Below are 18301 nucleotides of genomic sequence, written 5' to 3'. Positions count from 1 at the left end.
GGGCCTACAGCTCGACACAGCGCGACTCGGCCGCCATTTTTTGCTTTTCAATTGGGCACGACACAGCTCAACCGAAGAGCAAAAAGCATCGGCCGAGTCGCGCTGTGTCGAGCAGTAGGCCTACCAGAAATCCTGTTTTCTCTGATGGCGGGATTACGCTTTGACTCTTGTCTTCAGATTTTAAGAGTGCGGACTCCTCACTCCTCCCACACTTCCAGTCAGCCGTTGTCCTGCACCTTGTCCTGGGATGATGATGATGTGCACAACCTTCACCAATTCTCAACTGGCTTCTCATGTTTGTACAGTGGGCCTGGCTACAGCAGCTGGCTTCTCCATCAATGTGCAGCTTTCCCGGACCTTGTTAGCTCCTCCTCTCTCCTCCTCCTCTCTCCTCTCCTCTTCCTCCACCTCCTCTCCTCTCCTCCTCCTCCTCCTCTCTCCTCTTCTCTTCCTCCTCCTCCCTCTTCCTCTCTCCTCTCCTCTTCCTCCTCCTCCTCCTCCTCCTCTCATCCTCCTCTTCCTCTCCTTCTGCCCTCCTCCTCTCATCCTCCTCTTCCTCTCCTTCTGCCCTCCTCCTCTCATCCTCCTCTTCCTCCTCCTCTTCTCTCCTCTCTCCTCCTCCTCCTCTCTCTTCACTTCTTCAGGCAGCCAGACATCTTGCGAAGTCCTTTGATGCGATACAATAAGCCATTGATGAAGTCCTAAAGGATTCAAGAATAAATCAATATGATACAATAAGCCATTCATGTATTCAGGAATAATAAAGACATGGTTATAAAGTCTTAACATATTCGGGGATAATGATAATAAAGACTGGGTGAGGGAGGGGTGGGCAAAGAGATCGTTATAAAGTCCTAAACCTGGACTGGACTAGCCATCTGGCATAGCAGGCATTTCCCGGTGGGCCCTCCTATTTTTCAGAAATGTAATTTTTTTTTTTTTTTTTTACATATCTGAAAATAGGGGCCCACGAGGGTGTGGGGGTTACTGGATGAGGGGGGGGTGGTTACTGGGTGAGTGTGTGTGTGTGTGTGTGGGGGGGGGGGTTGTGATGGGGATGGGGATGGCCAAACAGGTTGTTCATTCATAGCGATCAATGTAATGTAAATGTAATGCAATAAAAACACATTTTCTCATCTCAATATTCAGCCTCAACTTCATTAGCATTATTGTCATGTTTTCTTACCTCTTTTGGCTTTCCACACTCGTGAAGGAGCGCCTTCAGAGGAATAAAGGAGAGAAGAGAAGAGGGAAAAGAGAGATAATAAAAGGAGGAGAGAAAAGAGATGCTTCGGGTTAATAAGTGTTACGGAGAACAGTGAACACACACTAGTTGACAGAGAACACTAGGGGTTTTGGTACACAGCTGTATAAAGTCAAAACAGAAGAACTCTTACCGCAGAAATACACCAGCGGCGATGCGATTCAAGCGACAGAGTGTAGCAGCAAGCGATACAAGCGATTGAGGAGACAAGAGTATGTCCGTACAGGCAGAGGGCAAAGCATTCAAGCATTCCCATTGGCTGTGGTCACTGACCTCTATACAGTCATTGGCTGTCGCGGCTTGTCGCCGAACCGCGTCATAGAAAGTTGAAAAGATTTCAACTTCAAACTGTCGCGCTCGTCGCGCAAATCGCTCTAGTCTCCAGAATCGCTTTTGTCTCTCGACTCAATACAAAGTCAATTACTTCCATCGCTCGACTCGCTCAGATCGCCGCTGGTGTATTTCTGCGGTTACAGTGTCTAAGAAACAAGGCAGTGGTGTAGTTTACATGATACGCAGGTATACGCAGTATAGCCAGCAGAAAAGGTTGGGCAGTTCAGTATACCCATCTAAAATTGCGAACTTAAACTGTATTGTTCAGTATTTAGAATTGCACAGCCACGTTTAATTAACAGCGACTCGTCATGGAAGCCTTGCAATGTAAAAACATGACGATATAACATCACATTGGCTAAGTCGTTAAGTTAGGTGGGCTTCCCTGATACGTAATACATAATGGACCGTTTGTGGAGCCCAATAGATCACATAAAACCAGCCAACGTGTATCAGCCTTTGATGAAGGCCATCCAGCCAAGGCCACAGCTGTCCCACCACTTGGGCCTCAAACTCTTTAAGAAAAAATATTTTTTTTGGGGGGGGGGTTTACCAATAAGATCTTTGGTAGGTGGTTTAACCCAGAGCCGGCTTCATCAATAGGCAGACCAGGCGGTTGCCGAGGGCCTAGAACTAGACTAGAACTGCCCACTTTAGCTAAAGGGAGGGCCCCATGTCTATACGTTGCCTAGGGCCCAAAATAGGTAGGACTCCCACTGGGTTTACAAACGCTCTGCCGAACTCTGCTAGTTGCCAACGGTTACACACAGCGGTCGTATGTATCTGGTTCCACACTCAACTCACCCGCAGTTTTGATCTTTGCTCTTCATCTGTCAGGTCCAACAGCCCGTCGATGTCGATTTCCAGTTCAGGGATATCGTCCTCCTGAAAAACACCACACACAAACAAACAAAAAAACTAAATTGATGAGGAAGGGACAAACACTTTGTTGACTAACACTAACTCTAAGAGACTCTTTGCTCCGTTTCGCCTCATGGTAGGTGCATTCTAGTCAGTTTAGTATGCCATGTTTCAAGTTTAACGTTTCAAGTTGTGTTGTGTAGTGCTTAAATCAAAAAGCAAAACATACAAGATTATAGCCATGAGGCTACTTTCCATCTTTTGTCCCTTGACAGGTTTGATGTTCCTTAAAAAAGAAATATCGAGTGCAACTATGGTGATGAAAAAGACAAAACACTTGGTGTACTACAGGCTAGCAAAATAAGTGCATTTCATTACCAAAGGCCACAATGTGTCACACAGATAGAGAGAAGGAGAGAGACGTGAGAACCGGGCCACTGCACATGTGTGGGAGAAGTCAGCTGAGTGTGTTTCCGGTCAGAAGGCCTACGCACATGCTAATGCATATTTCAGGACACAGGCGCTGCTCTGTGTGAGTGCCCCTATGGTGTGGGACCAGGGCTTGACATTAACTTTTTCACCCACCGGCCTCTGTGGCTAGTGGTTTTCCCGAGTCACTAGCCATTCAGGTATGCCACTAGCCACCAATTTTATATCATTAAAAAATTATCATGATAGTGTACGTCTAACCTCAGAAGATGAGGTGCTGAAGCAAGATGAGTGCATAGCTTTCTACATGAAGGTATATCAAGCAAATAGAGAGTTACTAAGCTTTTTGTGAATTTAAATGCAAACAATTGATACAGAAGGGGCGAACAATAGAATATAGGCTATGATGTGTATGTCACACCAAGGAATAAGCTGCTAGCCAAATTGGCTAGTGACAATGAAAGCATTACTAGCCACAGCCAAGTTTTACCAGCATTTGGCCGGTTGGCTAGTGCCAGTGTCAAGCCCTGTGTGGGACAGGTCCGAACTGAAGAGCTAGCCAGAGCAGCCAGAGGTACACAGAGGACACAGGCTATAAAAGATACTGCAAACTACTCATCATCATCTCTCAGAATTCCGAGAAATGGACACGGATCTATGGGACATGAAATCTGTGTCAGCTTTACCAAAACTCTGTGCCCCTGGGCCCTGGACATGGAATTGTTTTGCGTGATGGACACACAGAAGTGTTTTCTCTATGTTCCCAAAGATCCGTGTCCATTCCACAGAATTCTGAGAGATCAGGCTGAACATCTTCTAAACTGCACTTTTATGAGAAAACAGGCCAATACATGTATAACTTCATGACTTTACTCTATTAGAGCTAGTCAGAGCAAGCAACCAGACGTACACAGAGGACACATACTGCAAAGCTACAAATATGTTCTAAACTATACTTATAATACTGGTTATGAGAAAGCCGGCCAATACATTTATCATAACCTCATGACTTTACTTTATTAGCTTGGGAACTCCTGCCGCTGACTTGTCCGCTCGCTCTGATCTGAAGGAGGACATGGAAACTCGGGCTGAAATCCTCACCTGCGTTTGGGATCTGACCCCAGAACAGGAAGGGAGAGCCGGTCCTATTATTAGACAAATGAAGCTTATAGTTTGTTTACAGATCCATCTTGTCGACAGCAGATGCAACAGATAGTATTTTAAACAGTTCAGATCAACCTCTGCTATGAGGAGATGAATAGACCATGGCTACCAGACTATTTTGCAGGTAAATGTAGAATAACAACACATGTTTACTGGCTGTAACCTCTGTAACCTCTCTCTGATTGGCCAACCTGCCGGGCCCCTAGATCCACATTGTAGTACAGGTGAACACCAGTCAAGATAACTAGATGTTGTTAACCCCATTTTAATAAGTAGGCTACACTCTACTCATAGTACAGGCCCCAGGTAGATTAATGCAGTAAAATCATAATCACCTGAAATAATAAATACCCTGCCTCCCCTATCCCCTATCCCTGGCTGCCACTTAACCCCTATCCACTCCACAGAGCCTCTGTTAAAGCCTCATTGTCACCATCATTGTGATGACCAAGTCTTACTCTGTTACTTTAGGCTCTCACCAAGTCTTACTCTGTTACTTTAGGCTCTCACCAAGTCTTACTCTGTTACTTTTAGGCTCTCACCAAGTCTTACTCTGTTACTTTAGACTCTCACCAAGTCTTACTCTGTTACTTTAGACTCTCACCAAGTCTTACTCTGTTACTTTAGACTCTCACCAAGTCTTACTCTGTTACTTTAGGCTCTCACCAAGTCTTACTCTGTTACTTTAGACTCTCACCAAGTCCTACTCTGTTACTTTAGACTCTCACCAAGTCTTACTCTGTTACTTTAGACTCTCACCAAGTCTAACTCTGTTACTTTGTTTAGACTCTCACCAAGTCCTACTCTGTTACTTTAGACTCTCACCAAGTCTTACTCTGTTACTTTAGGCTCTCACCAAGCCCTACTCTGTTACTTTAGACTCTCACCAAGTCTTACTCTGTTACTTTAGACTCTCACCAAGTCTTACTCTGTTACTTTAGACTCTCACCAAGTCTTACTCTGTTACTTTAGACTCTCACCAAGTCTTACTCTGTTACTTTAGGCTCTCACCAAGTCTTACTCTGTTACTTTAGACTCTCACCAAGTCCTACTCTGTTACTTTAGACTCTCACCAAGTCTTACTCTGTTACTTTAGGCTCTCACCAAGTCTTACTCTGTTACTTTGTTTAGACTCTCACCAAGTCTTACTCTGTTACTTTAGACTCTCACCAAGTCTTACTCTGTTACTTTAGGCTCTCACCAAGTCTTACTCTGTTACTTTAGACTCTCACCAAGTCTTACTCTGTTACTTTAGACTCTCACCAAGTCTTACTCTGTTACTTTAGACTCTCACCAAGTCTTACTCTGTTACTTTAGACTCTCACCAAGTCTTACTCTGTTACTTTAGGCTCTCTGCACTGTTACAGTAATGATGGTATGATGTACAGTAGATACGTCCTCTCAGCAAAGAGCACAAAGAAGCACTGGCTGTATCCATGACGAGAGTAACATATTATGTTTCATTACTAAGAAGCTCTGGCTGTATCCATGAGAGAGTAACATATTGTGTTATATGTTTCATTACTAAACTCAATGCTACAGCACTAAGATTTATTGGGATCAAATCAACTTTTGATTTTCTCTGTACACAAATATGTTTCATCTTTGTAAACACAATTGGAGACGCAACACTGCCACCAAAAAAGAGAGAATGTTATCCGCACTATCGACAACTCCAATCAATAGTGCAATTAAAACACAGATCTAATAACCACAGCAGAGCTCCTTTGAAAAACACACCTGGTGGCCTTTCCAATAAGCAAACCGCTGCGATGGCATTTTGCCTTTGGCGTCCTTGTGAGTTAATCAGTTATAGTACAAAGACAAAACACTGACCACCACGCCTTACAAACACACACACACACGCACACGCACACACACACGCACACACACACACACACACACACACACACACACACACACACAAGCACACACACACATGCACACACACGCACACGCACACACACACGCGCACACACACACACACACACACACACACACACACACACACACACACACTGACCACCACACCTTGCAGAGACACAACGTGCCGATAACACCAGAGGAGGCCAGTTATTTACAATCATCTATTATTCAACACAGAGTCCAGATGTGATTGGAAGATGTAGGTGGGGGCTATTTCCTGGAAATATGGACTCCTCGTGTGTGTGTGTGTGTGTGTGTGTGTGTGTGTGTGTGTGTGTGTGTGTGTGTGTGTGTGTGTGTGTGTGTGTGTGTGTGTGTGTGTGTGTGTGTGAGTGTATGGGCTCCCGTGGCGGTAATGTTGATTTGAGTGGTCTCTGAAAGCGTCCGTCTGGGTCTATGTGGGGCTGTGAGAGGTCTACTGTGAATAAGAAGATGTGCTGCTGCAGCTAAATGCACTCGGAAATGGCCAGAGCAGCGGGTGCCGTTTACACTATGAAATGGACAGAGCAGCGGGTGCCGTTTAGACTATGAAATGGACAGAGCAGCGGGTAGGCCTCTGTGTTTTCATGTCATTCTGCTGTGCTGTACGACAAATTGCTTTATATAGGACAGGCATGGGCAACTTTAATGATGATGAGGGCCATGTTTTTTCATCGCCACCATCTGAGAGCCACATGACCACGGGTCTGACTACAACTTGCCGAGTGTGAGGTGCAGTTGGTTGTTCTGTTGATCCACAGCATATTTGCAACAAATTGATTCAGTAGTCATTTAAAAACATCTTTTCACTATTTTTTTTACATTTCTGTTTTATCTATGGGCCGCACTGAGTGAGGAGGCGGGCCGCATGTGGCCCCCAGGCCTCCAGTTGCCCATCCCTGATATAGGACATTAAAGCTTTCAAGTCAAGTCAAGTCACCAGCGGATGGCGTTTGCACTGTGGAATGGACACACCAGCAGATGGCGTTTAGGGTAGGGTGACCAGACGTCCCGGTTTGACCGGGACCGTCCCGGTTTAGAGTTGTGTGTCCCAGGTCCCGAGCAAACCCTCTCGGGACACAAATATGTCCCGGTTTTGGCCACCCACTACATTGCGCCATGTCTATCAGGGTAAATATATGGAAAAGATTACATGTTTAGAACTACCTGCCACAGTTAATGGCAGCCAGCGCTTGTATAGATAGTCTGAAGGAGTCAGTTGCGATTTGTCATTCCTCCCTCTAAAATTGATCAGAATGCAGGAAATTGCATCGAAAAAATACAAATTTTCCTGGGGGAGGACCCCCAGACCCGCCCGCCAAATCTGGTCACCCTAGTTTAGGGGCAATATGAAACTCCAGACCCCCTGCTGAGAACAACATTTTACACACTCTTCTGTCCATTAAAGGCATAAAAGCCCCTAAAATAATAATAAAAAAAGAAATGTTGGTGGTACTTTCATCAGGCCTTGTAACAGACGTGCTATGCCACTGTGCTGCAAAGTTGAAACTACTTCTGCTACTCTAGTCCATGTATCTGGTGTTCTGCAGAAGTCAGAAGCAGAGAGGCTGTAGCCTGAAAGCAGTAGAAGCAGAGAGGCTGGAAGCCAAACTGCCCTGTCAAAGACAAAACACTGACCACCACGCCTTACAAACACACACACACACACACACACACACACACACACACACACACACACACACACACACACACACACACACACACACACACACACACACACACACACACACACACACACACACACACACACACACTGACCACCACACCTTGCAGAGACACAACGTGCCGATAACACCAGAGGAGGCCAGTTATTTACAATCATCTATTATTCAACACAGAGTCCAGATGTGATTGGAAGATGTAGGTAAGGGGGGGGGGCTATTTCCTGGAAATATGGACTCCTTGTGACAGTGGTTTGTTTTTATGTACATGGGATCGCCTGCAGTAGGACTGTGGTTTGTTTTTATGTACATGGGATCTCCTGCGGTAGGACTGTGGTTTGTTTTTATGTTCCTGCAGATGGGGTCCGGACCGGCGGTGATCCGACTTTCTTCTTGCTGAAAGGCTTGGCTAGCGTACATCATAGCAGCCTTGTTACTCTACAGAGTCTTAGGTAACAGATGAATATTAAGACATGCGGTCATTACCAGTTTGGTGATTCCTTAAGCTATAACCTCTATGAGCTCTGCATCACAAAGCTTGCCGATGATCCGACTCAAAAAAGCTTGACTACCTCATAGCAACTTAAGCACATTACATAACAGCAAGCTTATATGAGAGGCTTGAAAGAGGTGAACTGGAATCTCAAAGCTCAATGGAAAAAACACAAGAGGTCACAAAAGATTAGGGACGGATTATACTCCATGGGCCCCTGGGCCAGACAGCATGCACCCCCCCCCCCACACACACACACAGCACAGCGCAGCGCAGCGCAGCGCGGCGCAGCACAGCACAGCACAGGGCAGCACAGCACAACACAACACAGCACAGCACAACACAGCACAGCACAGCACAGCACAGGGCAGCACAGCACAAGACAGCATAGGACAGCACAGGACAGGACAGCGGTAATAAACCAAGTGAAGTGAGCCTGGCCGCCTGTAGTTAATTTTTCTAGTCTAAGGACATGCAGGACGACAGCAGAACACAACACAACAATAATTACAGCACTGCAGTGCACAACACAACACAACAGTAATTTACAGCAGTCCCTCCCAGCAGTCTCTAAATCAACGCTGACCTATTTTCAGCTCAATTAGCCATGCACCACACAACAGCAGCACACACAGCAGCCCCAAACACAACAGCACCGAACACAACACCACACACAACACCACACACAACAGCAGCAACACCACACACAACAGCAGCAACACACACACAGCAGCACCACACACACAACAGCACACACACACACACACACACACACACACACACACACACACACACACACACACACACACACACACACACACACACACACACACACACACACACACACACACAGCAGCACACACACACACAACAGCAGCACCATGCACACAGCAGCACACACGCAGCAGCTGCGGCAGCAGCACACACACACACACACACACACACACACACACACACACACACACACACACACACACACACACACACACACACACACACACACACACAGACACACAGACACACACACACACACACAACAGCAGCACCATGCACACAGCAGCACACACGCAGCAGCGGCAGCAGCAGCGCACACACACACACTCACACACACACACACACACACACACACACACACACACACACACACACACACACACAGACACACAGACACACACACACACACACAACAGCAGCACCATGCACACAGCAGCACACACGCAGCAGCGGCAGCAGCAGCACACACACACACACACACACACACACACACACACACACACACACACACACACACACACACACACACACACACACACACACACACACACACACACACACACACACACACACACACACAGCAGCACACACACACACACACACACACACACACACACACACACAACAGCAGCACCATGCACACAGCAGCACACACGCAGCAGCGGCAGCAGCAGCACACACACACGCAGCAGCGGCAATATGGAATGGTTGTCATCACAAAGCGTAAGTAAATATCACTCTTAATTTAGACCATTAATTATTCATTTAGACCGTTAATTAATGTACCAATTGCTTTGTTTCTCACATCTGGACTAACCAGTTGTCATGGAGACACCAGGTATTCACCCCTGCGTGTATGGGCAGGGCCGCTGACAGGGGGGGACAAAGGGGTTTGTTGTCCCGGGCCCAGGGAGATAGGGGGCCCAGGATTGGGTCTCCATTACGTTGTATGTATTGGGTAGGGGGCCCTTTCAGATGACTTTGTCCTGGGCCCAGCAAAAGCTGTCAGCGGCCCTGTGTATGGGCACATACTCTCCCACCAGGCAGGGGGCAGCACTGGGCACATACTCTCCCACCAGGCATGGGGCTGCACTGGGCAGAGATGGGCACATACTCTCCCACCAGGCAGGGGGCAGCACTGGGCAGAGGCACGGATCGGTAAACAACAAATACTCTAGACCAGGAGTGATTAACTTTTTTTTATTCGAAGGGCCACTTCAAATTTTCTAAAGTTCTCCAAGGGATCCCTCGGGGATCGATAAAGTTACTCTACTCTACTCTACTCTACTATGTTCACAAACCAGGATTGCCCCCTTCACTTTAGGCCTATATTGAAGGCGGCCACCTTTACAACAGACCACCACACCGTCACTAGGTCGTCCCCTGAAAATAAAACTTGTGTTGTGAATGTGATTTCTAAGATTTCTTAACAAAACATGTGAACATATTTCATGTGAAACCGCATAATATTAAAATGCTATCGGGTTCTGGATACACTGCATAGGTTCCTCACCCCTGCTCTAAGGCAGGGGTGTCAAACATACGGCCCGCGGGCCGCATCCGGCCCGCCAGAGGGTTCCATCCGGCCCGGATGTAAAAAAAACAAAAAACATTTTTTTATTTATTTTTTTTTTACGGTTTTTTTTTTTTTTTTTTCAATGAAATAACCAAAATGCGCAATTACGGCCGTCGGGGCAAAATCGAGACCTGCATGACATTAACCCAATGGTCCCTCTGTTATACTGTATATATGTTGTAAAGTGCACATCACACTTCTATTATAAATGGTGAATTTGTACTGTAACAGGCATTTGATAAAGCTCATATATTATAGAACTCATATATAGAGATAAAATGTTAACACTTATTCGTATTGTATTGGTATTGGTATTGGTTGTAATTAAATAATAAATATAATTGGATTTGTATTGGTTCCTATTAAGCTGAAACTGGAAACGGGATGTTAGAATGCGTGAAAATGCAGGAAATTACATCTAAGAAATACAAAATTTTGCTGGGGGACACCCCAGACCCCCCGCCAAAATGAACTGTCCCATACTTAATTCATTTAAGGTTGGCAATGAATGAATGAAGTCAAGGAAATTTTGCATAGGATTATCAGTATTGCATTGCTTCCTACATATTCAACACACTTAAAACGTGATAGTAATGAACACTAATCCTCTGCTTTACGTTTCTTTTTGCGATGATGTTACTAATGCGGCCCGCTTGAGGTCCACATGGGTTGTATGCGGCCCCCGGACCAAAATGAGTTTGACACCCCTGCTGTAAGGCCATCACTCATCGCCGCTGTGCTGCAGTTTTGGCATCCATTACACTATTGTCACCATGACCTCCATAAAGCCAATCAGTCCAGATAGGATGACCATAATCACCATAATCACTGGAGATCCATGCCAATCACACTACTTCCAAACACCACCAGGCAAACAGAGACCAACAGCCCTTACACCTCTCCTCCCCTCCCTTCAAATTATTGCAAAAAAAACCCCAAAACAAACAACCCCAACCCTTAAAGTGTTTCGTATACAAGTGTATACCTGTGCTTTTACCGGTAATTTCTCTGCTTGTAAACATCTAGCCTGCCTACTTTGGACACCAGATGGAGACTAGCCATTGTGCTATAATCTGGCACATTTACATGTATGTATGTATGTGTATGTTCATTACTCTGCAATGTCCTGAAAAATAAAGTGACGTTAAAGTTGAGGTTAAATCCCTCTTTCACCTGGGGGCCCTGTGCACTTTCCTCGTTTGCTTGCCTGGTTGTTCCAAGTCTGCTTCCAAGCAGCAGGAAAGGGGCCGTGGAATATTATGACATAAAAGCAGTGCAGCATTTTTTTAAGTGAGAATTGCCTCATTGCCTGATGAAGGTCTAGTACCGAAACGTCGTTTATTAAAGAAAGAACAGCGAAATGGTCAGTGTGCGGGAGTTTCTTTAAACTATTTAAGTGAGAATTGAAAATACAGGCTGGTGTTCTACCTGCTGGGCATTGCTGCCTGACGCACCTCCTCCGGTGCCTTTATGCAAGTGTGCCTTGTACACCCCTGGGCTTAGGCGGGTCATCAGCTGGGGACCATAGTGAAAATAGTAGAAGTACTTTTCATTTTTGGTTACCCTGAAATGGGTGGACGAGGAGGAGAGTTCTCTCTCATTCAAGCTACAGGGACATGGCCTGCACCTCCAAACGTACTTGTGCTGGTGCCACCCAGGATGGTATAAATGAGGGGTGCCCAACCTCTCTGGGTCTGAGGGCTACCAAGGGCTACCCGAGGGCTACTGAGGGCTACCCAAGGACTACTTTTGTTCAAAATCATCTACTGATGTCTTAGCTTCATTCTCAAATCACACTATTATTGAATGATAATTTGCTTATGAAGGATATATAATCCCATTTTTAAATTAAAAAAAACATTAACTGTGACTAAAATCTAGTCGTCATTGTTTATTAACATCCTTGGTGGGCACCTCCCTCTTGGAGGGCTACCTGGCACCCGCGGGCACAACGTAGGTGACACCTGGTATAAATGAATAGAAAAGTATCTTTCACTCTCTCACACATGTTTATGAAGCACTGGAATGACTCTGATGACATTAATTTAAACGACTCTACTCTACTGAAATGATGACTTTGATCACATTATTACCTCCGACGAGGAGTTTATGTTTTCGGTCGTGTTGGTTTGTCTGTCTGTTTGTCGGTCAGTTTGTTTGCTTGTCTGTTAAATTCTGCTGGTGATCCGGATCACAAACCAAAACCAGGATTTAAAAAAAAAGATTCTTCACCATTGCTGGCCTAAAAATCTACACGATCTTTGTGACCGCAAATTGAATTGCGGGACAGGTCGAATTTTGACATTCCAGTTTCTAACGCCACAAAAATAGATAAGTATAAATAAGTTAAATAAAAAATAGGGTGTAACATAGTCAAATGTTCTATCAAGCAGCTTCCTTGGCGGAGGTCTGCACTTTCTGAGTGCATTTAGTTTTAAGGTTGAAATGACTGATGACATTATTTTAAGGTGGAAATGACTGATGATGACATATTATAAATGACTCTGATGACATTATTTATTTTAAAGTTGAAAGAACCTCTTTGCACTGTCTCATTGTTGCTCAAACAAAATGGCAGCCAATCTCAGTAGAACTAACAGCAGGTTTTGCGATAAGGGTAACGAGGGGAGTATCTGTAGAGTAATGAGGGGAATATCTCGTGTTAATGACTTCGCCTTATTGCTGCTCCTGTCCTTATCAAGAACAGTTAGTTCCCACTGATACATGTGGATGATAAGACCAGGCCGCCTATCAGGAGGGGGAATATACAGTTCAAACTTACTTACATAACAAAATCAACATAAGTAGCACTGGCAGCAGTGGTAAAAATGGTAACAAATGGTCCAAGGAGAACCGTATTTCCACAATTTATCTGTCCCCTCTAGCCTGCCTCTTTTAAAAACCTGGTCTAAAAATAAAACCAATACATTAACAAAAGCCTGCCTTTGTTAGTAGCCTGTGTCACAGCCGCATCTCCTAATGAAAGATGTCTGCATTTTTTGTATTAAGCCTCCTTCAAATTGTAACCTGCCCCTATTTTCAGCCTGGTCCAATCTATTTTGCTGTTAATAGTAGTTCTGTCTTATTTTAATTTCAGCTGTCAAATAATTATAGCAATACAAAATGACAAGCATCATTCAAACTATGGTGATAATTAGTTGCATGTGGTCTTAGCCACCTCTCATTACAATCCTTGACATGATATTAGCAGTTGATTGCCTGGTCACTGACGTTGTCACACTTCAAGCTTCAATATCAGGTCATTTTATTGTTGTTATTATATAATAATGATATCACTAATACAACAACAACAACAACAACAACAACAACAACAACAATAATAATAATGATGATAATAATAATAATAATAATAATAATAATAATAATAATAATAATAATAATGATAATAATGATAATAATAGCAATAATGATAATCATAATTGTTATTATGATATATAATAATATAATAATTACCATAATGGCAAACTTATACTTATAACATACTTATAAACGTAATAAACTTCCAAAATAATCCATGTGCTCTTTACTGCTTTCGAGCAATCGTGACCTCTGATGTCCCTTGGTGTCCCTTGGTGTCCCTGCCTGATGATGTGAGGCCCCTTGGTGTCCCTGCCTGATGATCTGATGCCCCTTGGTGTCCCTGCCTGATGATGTGATGTCCCTTTCTGCTGCGTCAGGGAGGGTGATATACAAGGAGAGCCAAAAGGCCACCAAGCCACTGACAGCAGCCCCCACACACACACAGGCCTGTCCACAGCACAGCAGACTGGAGACCCCACACACATCACCAGTCCACAGCTCAGCAGACTGGAGACCCCACACATCACCAGTCCACAGCTCAGCTCAGCAGACTGGCATTATCCATTCAGGAGGACAAAGACACCCGTATGGGGATGGCAGACAGCTAGACAAAAGAGCACACAAGGATGGACTAGGAGAGAGAGAGAGAGAGAGAGAGAGAGAGAGAGAGAGAGAGAGGGAGAGAGAGAGAGAGAGAAACAGAGAGAGACTGATTGAGAGAGAGAGAGAGAGAGAGAGAGATAGAGGTTAGCAAATTGTGTGTTGAATCACAGAGCCATGGATGACTTGTTAGAATTATAAACAAAAGCAAAATATGAGAGAGAGAGAGTGATAGCGAGAGCGAGAGAAGAGAAAAAGAAGAGGGGAACTTTAATTTGAAGGGAGCGAAATGTAACTTTATGGGCTATAGTGTTGGAAAAAAAACAACTGCTGCACTTTACTCTGTCGCTCTTACCACACTGCCCCAGTGATCAGTAGGGCAGGCGGGCTGCAGGCGGGCTGCAGGCAGGCGCAGCGTGCCCTGTGGAGCAAGGTGCCAGCAGGCAAACTATATCTACTGTATATCTATGGCAGCAGCTTGGCTATATCTACAGTAGGCTGGCTATATCTATATCTATGGCATTTACGATGCCTGGCCTGCTCATCTATCTGTGTCAATGACCCACACGTTCGTTCGCCCTCACAGATATAGGAATGCCAGCCACACACTATGCAAACACACTCACAGGGCAGTCAGTGCAGAGAAATATTACATAATAATGCATGACGTTCAAACCAGCTGAGTGTTTCAATTTCCATATATAAAACCCAGATGAACTTTATTAGTTTCCATGTTGCTTCCTACTAGGATCCAGCCACTGGAGTTGGGATTGGTGTCTGTGATGTTCTATTTTCTGTAGGATAATCTTCTAACAACGGTAGGCCCACGCCACGGTTGGCCCGGTAGGCCCACGCCACTTCATCCAAAAGCGGGTTGAATGTCTCCCCCCACCAACCTGGCGGGTTGGAAGTCGAACCAGCAACCTTTGGGCTACAAGTCTGACGCCCTAACCGCTCACCCATGACTGCCCAAAAAACCCACAATGCTGAGAACTGTTGTCTCAGTGTGGAAACCAAGCCCTCTGAACTCCATGTTGAACTGTCTGGCTGCACTACAAGCGGCCTGTGTTCTGCAGAGTAATTAACAGTGGTTTGGCTGTGGTGTGCTGTAATATTAACAGTGGTTTGGCTGTGGTGTGCTGTAATATTAACAGTGTTTTGGCTGTGCTGCGCAGAGTAATAACCAGTGTTTTGGCTGTGTTGTGCTGTAATAATAACTGTGTTTTGGCTGTGTTGTGCTGTGATATTAACAGTGGTTTGGCTGTGGTGTGCTGTAATATTAACAGTGTTTTGGCTGTGCTGCGCAGAGTAATCATAACTGTGTCTTGGCTGTGTTCTGCTGATGATTGGGTATTGTGCCTGAGGAGAATGCAGCTTACGTTGGCAAAGTCCCTTATCCCTTTTGGCTTCTGGGTAGCATGGCAAAAAAAACCCCACAGTGAACAAAAAGCGATAGTACAATGGTTTAAAACACAATATTTGCATAATATTCGTATCTAAATGAGACCTCAAAAAGCACAGATATCGGTCTTCAGTCGTGCCACAGGTTGGGCACAGAGTTGTCTCTACAGGGAACTTTAGATTCACTACACTCTGGACCTCGACCCTACATCTCCACACACCTCCTAACTTGCTTGGTGCTTGGAGAGAAACTAATCCTGAAGTGTCCAAGGGCGCCAGAATGAGTTTTCAAGTGGTGGTGCATTTTTTTCTTGATTCTTAATTTCATAAATATGTTACTGCTGCTGCACTCCACTAATTTGTCTGCCTCATTTAGGGAGCCCAAGTGGGGATTCGAGTGCACAACTGCATCCCCCTTTCCAGCACCTACGGAAATGTCTTTAACCCTCATGATGAAGCAGTGACACGATGTTGTAAATGTAAATGTGCGCTTTTCCACTCCTGTGGAGCACTCGAAGCAGAAAGCAAAATATTATTTTAAAGTCGAAAATGTAAAATGGCCGAGCCTTGGCTCAATCGGCTGGGCACTGGACTGCTACACCCGAGACCCGGGGTCTATTCCGGCCTCATTAGCCGAGCCTTCTCCATCTCTCTCACCCCACTTGCTTACTCTCTCCTCTCTATCTGTCCTGTCAAAAAATAAAGATACAACCCACCCAAAAAATATATATTTTAAAAGCCTGATCGAAAATGTAAAATCTGACCCAGCCCTGGCCTCTCAGCCTCTCTCTCCCTGTTCATTTCCTGTCCCTCTGTAACTCTGCTGTCACTATCAATTACCCCTCACAAACAAAGTAAAATATAACCTCAGTGGTTGTGGTTTGAGTGCAGTGCAGCTAAAGTATCGTCAGCAGTGCAGTGAACCGGATGCTGTAATACTGTGTGAGGAACAGTCCGGATGCTGTAATAATGTGAGTGAGTGTTATGCACTTCCTGGCACTACCTATTAGGCGTCAAGAGACAAATGGACGGTAATGGACAACACACATCATAAAAGCTCCTTTGCCCAAATGGAAAAGCCAAGAACTACTTCCTTTTGACATGACTGCTCTTAGAATTATATGGAGGCCTACGTAATTCTTCCATTTGCCATGATTTGTCGCAGACAGGGCCGCTGACAGCCCGGGGCCAAGTCAAACTATGAAAGGTCCCCCAGTACAATGTAATGGGCCCCATCTCCCGGCCCCTGGGCCTCCCCACTACAATGTAATGGGCCCCCTCTCCCGCCCCCTGGGCCTCCCCACTACAATGTAATGGGGCCCCTCTCCCGCCCCCTGGGCCTGGGACAACTGACCCCTTTGTCCCTCCCTGCTGTCTTCCCTGCTCACAGTAAGACAATGCCACCAAGCAATGACAACGCTCACGTCATTACAATTTGAAGAGTATTGCAGCCCATTGAATAATACCAAGGGCATTACATAACGCATTACCGTGTACTCAAGCTATTCTAGTAATGCACCACGCAAAATTCATGAAGCACTCACAACAGTCTGAAACACACAGTTTACACACACACACACACACACACACACACACACACACACACACACACACACACACACACACACACACACACACACACACACACACACACACACACACACACACACACACACACACACACACACACACATTTTACGCTTAAGGTCGACGGATGGGGTGTGAAATATACTGTACAGTATAGTAAAAGTGCAACTGTGCATATCAATTACTTAAAGTAAAACATGGACACGTAAATACAGTAAATTATAGATTTTAGCACTATTTTCTCGCAGAAAATGGAGCAAAATAAAAATGTGGCAAATAACAGCAAGGGTGTCATGGGACACTCGACCACATGGTGTAATATGAACATATCATAGCATGGACATATCCAGTATAGCTGGTGTAATGTTCTCTCTCTCTCTCTCTCTCTCTCTCTCTCTCTCTCTCTCTGTGTGTGTGTGTGTGTGTGTGTGTGTGTGTGTGTGTGTGTGTGTGTGTGTGTGTGTGTGTGTGTGTGTGTGTGTGTGTGTGTGTGTGTGTGTGTGTGTGTGTGTGTGTGTGTGTGTGTGTGTGTGTGTGTGTGTCTGGTGTAATGTCCTTATCTGGGCTACCAGAGATCAGAGAGCAGTATACATCACTACTGTACATCACTATAAGCAAATGAGGTAGGCAATTCACACAGGCTCAAGAGCAATGCACACACACACACACACACACTCTCTCTCTCTCTCTCTCTCTCTCACACACACACACACACAAACACACACACACACACAAACACACACACACACACATACACACACACACACACACACACACACACACACACACACACACACACACACACACACACACACACACACACACACACACACACACACACACACACACACACACTCTCTCTCTCTCTCTCACACACACACACACACACACACTCTCTCTCTCTCTCCCTC

The 18301-nt window shown here is 45.2% G+C and overlaps 1 protein-coding gene across 1 annotated transcript in view; it reads right to left on the bottom strand.

Moving 5' to 3' along the window:
* Window positions 1-618: 618 nt before the first annotated feature.
* The window catches only part of LOC134468300 (protein phosphatase 1 regulatory subunit 14B-like), a 19796-nt gene continuing 2113 nt past the window's right edge, over window positions 619-18301 (bottom strand). The window contains exons 3-5 of the mRNA XM_063222241.1: window positions 2402-2482; window positions 1187-1219; window positions 619-701 (exon numbers count right to left, since the gene is read on the bottom strand). Coding sequence (XP_063078311.1) covers window positions 633-701; window positions 1187-1219; window positions 2402-2482 — 183 coding nt within the window. The 3' untranslated portion in view covers window positions 619-632. The remainder of the gene's footprint in view (window positions 702-1186; window positions 1220-2401; window positions 2483-18301) is intronic.

The sequence above is a fragment of the Engraulis encrasicolus genome, chromosome 18 (assembly GCF_034702125.1).
Source record: "Engraulis encrasicolus isolate BLACKSEA-1 chromosome 18, IST_EnEncr_1.0, whole genome shotgun sequence".
NCBI lineage: Eukaryota > Metazoa > Chordata > Actinopteri > Clupeiformes > Engraulidae > Engraulis > Engraulis encrasicolus.
Note: the sequence above shows the minus strand (reverse complement) of the source record. Positions and strands in the feature narration are given on the sequence as shown.